The sequence below is a fragment of the Scomber japonicus genome, chromosome 18 (genome assembly GCF_027409825.1).
Source record: "Scomber japonicus isolate fScoJap1 chromosome 18, fScoJap1.pri, whole genome shotgun sequence".
Lineage (NCBI taxonomy): Eukaryota > Metazoa > Chordata > Actinopteri > Scombriformes > Scombridae > Scomber > Scomber japonicus.
The window spans coordinates 19,147,781-19,158,858 of NC_070595.1; the positions used below are offsets into that span (position 1 = coordinate 19,147,781).

At 39.3% G+C, this 11,078-nt stretch overlaps 1 protein-coding gene across 1 annotated transcript; it reads right to left on the reverse strand.

Moving 5' to 3' along the window:
- Nucleotides 1–2,153: 2,153 nt before the first annotated feature.
- kat2a (K(lysine) acetyltransferase 2A) lies at nt 2,154–8,439 on the reverse strand. The gene is made up of 18 exons (XM_053339309.1): nt 8,212–8,439; nt 7,753–7,876; nt 7,444–7,589; nt 7,241–7,330; nt 6,883–7,064; nt 6,526–6,717; nt 6,297–6,403; nt 5,385–5,489; nt 4,801–4,937; nt 4,512–4,720; nt 4,309–4,435; nt 3,786–3,896; nt 3,556–3,699; nt 3,314–3,428; nt 3,190–3,226; nt 2,667–2,730; nt 2,482–2,566; nt 2,154–2,356 (listed from the first exon to the last, which is right to left on the reverse strand). The coding sequence occupies exons 1-18, from the start codon at nt 8,437–8,439 to the stop codon at nt 2,163–2,165; spliced, it is 2,397 nt and encodes a 798-aa protein (XP_053195284.1). The 3' UTR covers nt 2,154–2,162.
- Between the last annotated feature and the right edge of the window lie 2,639 nt (nt 8,440–11,078).

Here is an 11,078-nt window from a genome sequence, read left to right on the forward strand (position 1 = left end):
TGAAAGAAATGCGTGTGGCTGCTTTTACAGTAACATTTGTTAAGTCATGGTGATCAACACCAAGTTCAGTCACAAGTGAATACTATTAATATTATTTTGTCAAGTGTGAAATCCCCTAAATCTTGATTTCGTTGTGTCTTGAGTCCAAATCAGTGACTCAAATACACGCCAGTCTGGTTGTGAACTCATCTCTGCCAACCTTTATCAGTTACCTTACAGCTTAAGAACCACCTGCACATTGAAAAGTTGTTTATAAAAAAACTTTATTGTCATGAACAGTATTACAGTTACAGTAATTGGCATTTATACCATAACTAGAGACAGTAGCCATCCTCAAACAGGTGGAAAGACTGACCTTTAAGAAAATCTGAAATGCAGCATAGGTAGATTGAGGGAGAAGTACGCAATTGACAACCCTGAATAATGCAACACTGACATCACTTCAGTAATTCAAAGCTAGTCATGATTCAAGTACAAAATAAAACACACTCACACACATACACTCACGTCAGTGGAACAAACAAGCAGGCTCAACCGGCATTGGACAGTAACTATGGATGCATCTCAGGACGCCCTCCATGTGATACTGACCGTTGAACAAAGAAATGTTTCAAACATTTAATTACGTTTGTAGCACTGTAAAAAAACCAACCTGCAATATCAGTTTCCATAAATGAACAAAAGTTGGATGGTTTTTATGAATGCAAATTGTAAACTATCTGCCATGCATTAACAGCCACTACAGCTTGTGTATGTTGCGATAAATAAACCAGAATTCTTTTCTTCGACTGACGACCAAAAGCCCAGAACGTGTGTGAACTGATGGTTAGCTTCTCCCCCGCTATGTTTAACTCTTAACATAAACTATCCAGTAAACCTGTGACCACCACAAACATGTGGCTGTACAGTAAATAGGACTAATTAGCATATGTGTGACGGCGACTATACTAGAGTCTATTAACAGAACGATTCAATGCCAACTACTACAGTGTCACCTGCAAGCATGGTAAAAGCTATACTAACGTGAGACCTCATACTAAATGGTCTGGAATAAAACCCTGCCAGTGGAAAATGGTGCATAAACAATATGTGTCCCATTTACTGTATAAATAAACATATATTCTGTTGTCCACATGAAAACAACGGTTTCCTTGAAGGCAACGATCAAGGGAATTTATTTTGTTTAGCACATGAGCCCTGTCCATCACTAGCAGCCTGGCAGTGTCTCAAACTACTCCAGAAAGAGTAGGGCTGATATTACTGATTAATCTGTTAGAATTCTTTAGCAACCAATTGTGTGTTTAGAATAAGATAATAATGTTACCAAAGCCCAATAATCAATAATGCTTAATATTTGCCTTTTTATCCTGACAGTCAAACAAATATATACAATGGAATTAAAGACACAAATCCTTACATTTCAATGAGCAAATGTTTGGTATTTGCACAGATAAACAGCTTAAATGATTAACCAATTAATGCAACTGTCTTCGATTAATTTTCAATCAATTGTCAATCAACTAATCAGTCAGTTATTTTGTGTCAGGGCTACTCAACAGTCAAGTTTCAAAGTACGTCTATCTTTATACCCATGAAAATGGCTGGGATGTTCAAGTGTCTGTCAGTAACGGAAGGCAACGTGGCTTTAGGTCCCGAGGTCCAGTTTTCTGTGAAGGAACTCTACAGTACATATACAGTACTTCTGTATGAGTGATGAGTTTTAAGCAGGACAAAACTGGAATGAAATAATGTCATTGAATGGCACCCATATAGATAAGGGTGGAGGAGTGGCATCGTTTTAAGTTGGACCTACAACTTTGGTACACGTAATGAAACAGGTATAATAAGATTATTAACCCCCTGTGAGTACTGGAAAAGAAAAGAAAAAAAGACAGGATTACTTTAAGGGGAAAGTAATGCCATTTTGACACTTTTACATTGAACTTAACAGGCTCTGATATTTCCAAACAACCCTCTGCTATGTTTGTTAGAGTCCAACAATTCCCTTGTAAAATCTGTCAGTCGTGTACATACCCTTTTATTAACTCATATGACAATAACTAGCGATGGTTTCCTCGCGACCTGCTCCACCTTGCTGTGCGCCAGCGGTGAGAATTGATCCACATCCATTGGGAAATCTGTAAATATTTTTGTGGCCGAGTTCATTTTTCAATCAGGCCTCCATCTTTTAATTTGAAGTAGAAGAACTTCTCCAAGGTGTTGGCACACTTGCAATACTCGCTGTCTGGAGGGTTGTACTCGCGACAGTTGGTGATGATACGCTGCAGGTCAGCAATAAAAAGCTTCTTGGTCACATAGTATCTGTTCTTCAGTCTCTCTGTCATGGTCTTCAGGTCTGTGGGGACAAAATGTATGTAAATTACTCATAATTAAACTAATGAACAGCTCATGTTACTAGAACAAGACAATATAATCAGGAAGAGGGAAAGTTGTAGTATAATCAAACGGATGCTTTCTCACCGATGGGAAAGCGGATGATCTCGTAGTAATCTGGAGCTTCTGATTTCTTCACTGGTTCCATGAATGGCCAGGCATCAGGGTGGGTCTGTTAACATGATTTTAAAAAAAAACAAAAAAGATTTAGTTTGTCTCCATTATTGTTTCTCTTGTGGTGGGTGTTAGATTGGTGCCAAAGTGTCACTTACCTTTATCTGAGCCAGGAGGTTCTTCAGCATGTTGTATAACACATCAGGGTCCTTCACCTCTTTTCTGCAATACAAGAGAAATGATAGATGGGTAAAAGACTACATGTAAATAAACTACACACAAAAACCTACACAAGGTTTCTAAATGAGATTGCTCACTGTACTCTGGTTCATAGTAGATTGCACATTTGTGACATTAAGGTTTCAGTTTTAGTTTTCCTGCAGCTGGATTTAATTGAGCTTTTATTATAGCCTACTACTTCCATACAATTCAACTATGCATATGAAAGTAAACAAGTCTGATTGGACATTTGTGTTGTTGAAGACTATGCATGATTGGAGTGAACAAACTGTTGATTTTAAACATTAACCCTTTAAATGTTAAGTGAAGCGTTGAGAGCCGAGTGTCACTGTGGCACAAACTATTTTACTTTACCCCAGTGGTAGTATTAAAAAAAAAAAATACAGGCAGATAGCAACTCAAGACTGGAACACAATTTAAATAGTATATGCAAGTGTTTACCCTTTTTCCTTGTTACTAGGTTTCCAGCCTGTCTCTCCTAGAAGAAAATGACTTGTAAGTAACATGATAATACAGATTTGTAATTTTTTTTTTTTTTTTCATTGCACACAAACCAAACACTTACTTATGCCTGGAATACTCTCCACAGGGATCTGTCGCACACCTTCTTTGAAGCAAGTGAGACCTGGGTAAACCTTTCTGATCTGGCTCTGTTTCCTCTCAATCAGCTTCTTTATGATCTGATGTGACATTTTCAAGTTTATGTGATATTAAAAAACACGTAGATTAACAACAGGAAAAAAAAAAGTATTTGCTTTAATGAGAACATGGCACAGCCTCACTTGAACTTTTGGGTCGCTCACATACCTCTTTCTGCCTTTTAATGATATGAGACAGCTCAGTGTAGGGGATTCTGGGGTTCAGCTCGCACTCCATGAGAGTCGCTCCTTCGTAGTCTTTGATATATCCGAGGTAACGACTCTTCGGCACTTTGATGTCTTTGGAAAAGCCCTGTGAGGGAGGAACAAATTACAAAAAGGTCCAGGAAGAAAGAGGGGACAGGAGCAGAGATAATGTACAGGTCGTGCCTACAGTACCTGCTTCTTGAAGTAGCCGATGGCGTACTCGTCAGCGTAAGTGAGGAAATAGAGGATGTTGTGTTTGATGTGGTACTCCTTCAGGTGGTTCATCAGGTGGGTACCATAGCCCTTACATTAAAAAGACCAGAGAAAGAATATGAACATTTAAAAATGTGTTGGGTTTTTTTAAAACAATGCCACTTTAATAATATTCTCAGCCTTCTTAAGTTAAAAAGTAATGCGTGGCTATGAGGAGGATGAATAAAGGATGATCTGGAAGAAGTACTGTGTGGCTGTTTCTTTCTTGAGCAAAGAACGTGGAAGAAATTTTAAGAAATGCTTATAATTACTGTATTGATCCAAATATAAGACAGGGTTTTTATACGTCTGAAAAAGTATGATGGTCTTATATTCATGCTCTAGACTTTTGAATGTCAGTATACATTCACTACAGATGGTGCCAAAAAGCTGCTAAACGAGCCACAGACAAACATCTAATTTATCCGTCAGCTCTCACAAGACTTAATGGCGGGTTATGTACCTTAACTTGCTCATTGGATGTGACGGCACAGAAGACAATCTCCGTGAAGCCCTGAGTGGGAAACATCCTAAAACAGATGCCTCCGATGACCCGGCCGTCCTTGATAAGGGCTAGGGTCTTGTGCTTCCTGTGAAAGTTGGAGATGTCAGGATAGTGTGTGGGGCAGCTCTATGTCGACCACGTGGTGTTAGATATCTACTTACGGGTCAAACACCAGCCGTGTGATGTACTCTTTGGGCATGCGAGGTAATTGATGAGAGAAGACATTCTGCAAGCCAACCAGCCACATCAAGATCTTTTTATTGGACTTTTGGGAAAGAGAGTTTCCGATGACGTGAAACTCTATGATGCCTCGCCTCTCCTCCAGCCTGGCAGTCTCATCACGAGCAGCGTTTGGAGTCAGCAGATTAGTCTGGGGGTATAAACATAAACTGTGAGCGCTACAGTCTTTATTTGTAAGAATATAACTACCTCTAACACTGACTGACTTACCTCTGGTCCGAGCATGGCAGCAGGGTCAGTGATTGTCATCATGACTTCATTGACCAGCTCCATAGGAATGTCTCCCATCACACGGATCCGCTTGGCATCTTCCAATGTCAGCGCCTCTGGAAGTTTACGTTTCTCTCCTGAGCAGACAGTGACATTTCTCAAGTCAAAGTGAAGTCAAGGTGAGAGAATAAATATAGCTAACAATGATATTATAACCATCAAAGGTTTTGTTTGACACAGAGTAAAAGCCTCCAAGCTGCCAACTTATTTGTTGTTGTTTATGACTTTCACAAAGCATAAAAATCCACATTGTATCCAATAAATAATTGTATGTTAGTCTGCAAACAATAATTATTCTTATTGCAGCAGGCAATACCAACAACAGCTAAACATGGTTGTGATCCCATTGGCATTTGAGTGACTTTTATACAGCACATTAATTCTGTATTTAATTGACCCATGTAGTCACAGGTGTGTTGGATGCTTTATAATGACCTTCAATATAACACAATGCTCCAACAGACACTTTTAAGGGCCACTGTACAAAAAGAGAGAATCAAAGAAGTAAAGCAGGGCTCACACACCTGGGATGGGCTCTGCACCTCCAGTGTCCAAACTGCCCAGAGAGGAGCCACTGCTCAGACCCTTGGCCAGAGCGGGGGAGCCGGACACTGCAGCAGGACTGATCACTGCAGAGGAGAGACACCAAGATACACTGTATTTATTATTGTACAACAGGAACTGTGACAACAGTAAAAGCTAGCGAAGACACAGTATATTTATACTATGCAAATTACATACACTGTAGATACCTATCTCGGCTTCTGTCACCATACTCCTTCAATAAGGCTTTCAGAGTTGTACTACTACACTCATTAGGTGCATGTATTTCACATTTGCAAATGTTCAAAGTCTTTACTTTTTACCCCAAAACTCAATTGTTTTTGTAATGGGACGATTCTACGTTCATCAGTCTGTAAGGGTGGGGGGGGGGGGGGGGGAAACGATACAGCAAAGTATTGCGATGTTTTGCATGGCAATATTGTATCAATACACGGACACCAAGTACCTATCTTTTATTATAGAAATAGCAAATGAAAATTGTTCCTTTAGGGTTTTAATTTGCAGGTAAAAAAAGGTAATGAATTGCAATATATCACAGCATATCACAATATATATAAAATTGCAATAATATTGTATCGTAGAGTCTCTGGTGATTCCCACCCTTATCAGCCTGCACTCACTTATTGCTTAGTTTCAACACCTGTGATTTTTATAAAATGACTTAAGGAAAATGAATCCCAGTTTAATAATGGCAGTATGTTTGCTGCTATGATCAGGTGACCTAGTTGATGATTTGAGACTAGAAGTTATTGTTTATGGCAATTATAATGAATACAGCTCAAAAGATAAAACTCAAAATGTTGTGATCCTGTAATATGGTCTGGTCCCATCCAACTTAACAGATCATAGTTAAGACTATACACCTGCCTCACCTGTCTGATGTCCCAGTTGTGTGCCGTCAGAGGCAGGCATGGTGAAGTCCGCCTCCCAAATGGGTGAATTCTCTCCATAGATTTCCTCCTCCAACATGGACAAAAACCTGATGACATGCGTGCACAAATATACTTAACAAAATGAAGCTAAAGCACTTTGACTTTTCAACAGTGTTTTGTCATTCAATTTCAGACACACATACACTATTTCAAATGCATCTGCCCTTACTTGGGGAAGTGTGTAAGGATGAGCGTGCGTTTTTCTGGCAACAGTTTATCCTTCTCCACTCTGAATTTCTCCAGGAGCTGGCGTCGCGTCACAGTGAAGATGGACTTTAGCAAGCTACGACCAAACACCTGAGTGGTTTCATAACGCGGTAGGCTGTCATTACTCTGAGGGACATGGCAGTAGCACAGCCACCTGGGAATCAAAAGGAAAAACTGCGATTTTACAAACTAATAACACAGTATTCAACACAAAAAACTAACATGTACAGGCAGGAATTGGCCTTTATACTGACTAAAAGATGTTTTTAAGACACTGATATTGTCCTACTGCTTACTTAATGACGGCAAAAGCACAAACCTGGTGTAGTCCACTTTGTACGCTGTCCCGTCATCTTTCTGGGTGCGCTGGCGATACTGCGTTGGCGTCTCCAGTTTCCAGTAATTTAGGCACAAGAGGAACATTTTTGACAGCTCAAACATGGTCTGTCTCTCCTTTGGTGCCAGGTGGCTGAACTTGTACTGAACAAAATTCAAAACCCCCTTCGGATGAAAAGGAAACAAAAGATCAAGAAAATGTTAAATGAGTTCCTCCTCATGAATTCTTCTCCACAGATAACTGTTTGTCACAACTTTGAGAAATGTGATTATTTGGTGCCTGCTGCTCTTTCAGCTACTGTTGGAGATCAGGACATGAACTGGATATGTTTGTACCCCACCTGCTCGATGTTGGGCTTTTCAAAGGGTGGACTTCCGAGAGATCCCTCTACAACTGGCTGGCTCATCTGCAGGATGCATTTCCTCAGTAGCTAAGGGTAATGGGTCAGAAATAAAGAGGGATTTTTAACTGGGCTGGAAAAAAATCTTGCAAATTAACTTATCATTTCTATTGTTACACAGACATGAGCTACACTTTGCTTACCTTGAATAGGTAGAAGTAGACCTGTTTGGTATCAGTGTCTTCCTCTTTGTGCACAGACATAAAGAGGTTCTCAACATCCACCACCATTCCCAACAGCCTGTTAATCTCATCCTCTGAGACATTCTCCAGGTGGGACACATGATCAGCTGTAAAGGAGGCATCAAATACAAAAAAACACATGACTTAAGTCAATGCACAAACATCTGAGGTGTCAAAACAGTGGAATACAGTTTTACTAGCTACTGGGAGGAGGGCTGGGGGAGTACTGGGGAGTGTGTGTGTCTGTGTGTGTGTGGGAGTAGTTTGTACCCAGAGCATGTCCACAGCTGCGGCAAGGCTCGCTCAGGCTGGCTGCTTGCGGCTGCAGGTCCATACGAGTGGCTGTCGGTGGATTTGGGTTTTTCCATCCATTGCACTTGCATGTATCACTAGCCTGGGAATAAGCAAAACGTGCAAAACACCAAATGAAGGCGACATGAACAGTCAGCTCATTAGTTGTTTCTATGCGTCAATCAATGACTACACAATTATGCTAGCTGATAATAAATGCACCTTCAAAGATGCAATGTGAATAACACAAGTAGCAAAGAGGCTGTGCTGCTAGCTAGCTGCAAAAGTTAACATGAGCTCATTAAGCTACTTATTTGTTTTTTGTTTATGTCTGCTATATATTGAGTGTGCTCCTCTTTGCTACACCGCTCACAATAACGCTATGTTATGAGTGCTTTGTTGTGGTGAACTTTGGCTGGCTAAGCTAAGCTAAGCTACCTTGCATGCGGAGAATACGCCAAGTTTCTCGAGCTTTTTCGCCCGTGGAAAAGCTCTAACTTGGGCTTTCTTCTGGCTCGCACGCTGCTGCTGGCTCAGTCCCGGTCTGGCCGGATCACTGCTCCCTGACCCGGAGCCTGTGGCGGCGGTACTGGACCCAGCTGACCCAGTCGCCTGGGCTTGGAGAAGCCGGGGTTGGAGGCCCTGCGCCGCCGCCGGGTCTGACATGTCCGCGCTGCTCGGCTCTTCCTCTGCTCCCGGTTAGCTCATGTGCTGCCTTCAAGTGCCGTCGGGAAAAATAGAATCACATCGGAAGCTCCGCAGCAGCAGTGTTTAGAATTGGAAAATCAGCTTTCCAGATTTTTCCATTCAAGCAGAGGTGTCGAGATCAGACGTCGAGGCAGCAAAACACAGGGGCGACTGTAAAATCAGACCTCTAGGGGGGCTCAGCTCCTAATGAGAATATGACATATAATGCTCTGCAAGTGTCCAAACCCCTCTGCTAAATTTACTCCAATTTATTTCCTAAGCTGTGCACACACACTTGCAGGGAAATGACACCTTTTTTTCTTCTTTTTTTAAACGTACAACTACAATCCTAAATCCTGATTTCAGTGGATAACGTAAATTACAACAAGAAATATTAATACATAGTAGAGTGGTCTACTATAGTGTATAATAATAATGGTCCAGAATAAACAATCACAGATTTCTACAGAAAGGACCCTGAGATAGTTAATGAACCCTGAAGCTACAACTACATTAGAGTACATTAGGCCTGTTAAAATAAACCTGTAGCAAGTATTTGTTCCGTCTTTAATAGACAGGCTCGCAAAATAATCATTTTTTAGGGGGGAAAAATACAATAATAATTTATTTTTTAAATTTTTTTAAGGGTGCTGAGATCAGATTTAGGGGTGCTTGAGCACACTACACCATTTTATACTCCAAGCAGATTTCCATATTCCTGTGATAAGAGCACGAATTTACACTTATACCCAATTAAAATATTAAATGTATGCTGTTCCTTTACACAGATGCTCGTCAAAGTGATAGGTATTGTATAGTCATAGTGTTCAGTGATTAAAGTACACGTTAAAGTCATATTGTGAAAGCTTACTGGAAACTGGTAGTAGACATATGCTGTGTCTAAAGAATTAACACTGGTGGTTTTATTGTTGCCTTGAGAGTCTTGTAGATGTGTCACATCACCACTAGAGGTCCCACTAGTTAGTATAATGTAGCCTACTACAGTAGGCCTATTTATAGTCAATACACACGTATTGACTATAAATTGAGATAATTCATTCTTCTCTTTCATTGCGATGTGGTTATTCTCCTGATTCATATTTTTATCTAATTTTACCTTAAATGTATTTAATTTTGTTCTGGGCTACTGTAGGAACATGGCGAGTTTCGTCCTATATAAATATAAAAGGCTCATTCTAAAATAACGAAAACACAACATTTATTATTTTTCATGTGATTATACAATGAAAATATGATTATGAATGTTTGTATGTAGCCTATTTGAAAAAAATCTTACACAGTGGTCCTGGTATTTATAGCCTAGTTAAAATGTAATTTGACTGTCTACAATCACAAGTGTTCACTACCTTCTAGTGGTCACATTCATAAGCGCAGCCATTAAATAGGTAAAACTAAAGTCCATGATCAAATAATTTCAGCAGAGAAAATGAATTAATTAATTTTATTTTTTTTATTTTTAGTGGTCACTTTCAAAGACTACATCCTCATTCTTCAGTGGGAGTAATACATATAGGCTATTTATTTAAGCAATAACATAAGCGTATTCTCATTTAGTAGTCATATTAATTGGATATGTATCAATAATAATAATTTTATTATCAAATAATCTCAAGGACTGCACCATGCAATGAGTTCTCAACAGCTGTGCAATAAATATTAGTCTCTTTTTTAAATCTTATGTTAAGGTTTCCTCGGAAGTGACTGTATGGGTTAGGGTCTTGTGTAGTAAGACATGATTCAGCACAAAAACGAAGCGTAGTACATGACCTAGTCTACTATACAGGAGTTGTAATCACACCACCCAGCAACGTAAGTGCATTTGAAAGCAGCATGTTTCGTCTGTAGTAAGCATTGTGGGTAATGTAGTTTTTGGACACAATAATTAAATAAAGGAAGTATGTGCAAATGTTGATCAGCTTTTACACTGGTAATATTTCAATTCAGGAAAACATTTAATTTTTATTTTACTTTTGTAGATTTTGTTTACTTGAATTTATCATTTGAGTATTTTAAAGTATTTCCTGGACTCAGAGCAGGGATGAGATGACTTTACATGTTTTAACTGCTGATTGAAACTTGTGTCACCAACATTTTATTATACAAACCTTGGCTGAACCTTCAAGCACTTTCACAGGTAGCACAGTTTAACACTATTTTCATTTAGATAAGCCAAGAAATGTGAACTCATATTACACCTGTGATCAGATTATCTGCAGAAAAATTAACAGTAAATGATACTTTCCAGTTTTTTGTGATCGAATTGTTAAGGAATACAGATTAAGTAATTGAGAAATACCACATAGCCTTCCAGCGAACTGAATTCAGTAGATGTTATCATACTGAACAAGAAACTGAAACTACTCTTGTTTAAAGTCTCATATTAAAAGGACTTTAAACCAGCTAGAATAAGGTATGGACAAGGCTATTTTGTGGCAATTAAACTACAAAATGTCATACTTTTTAGACTATAGTTCTAATAATATTTATATATGGTGAAATGATTAAACAGGCATACAAAAAAAATACCTTCCCCTTGTTTATTGGTAAAATTACAATTTTTTTCTTCTTTCTCTACCCACGACCCCACCCTCCCCCAT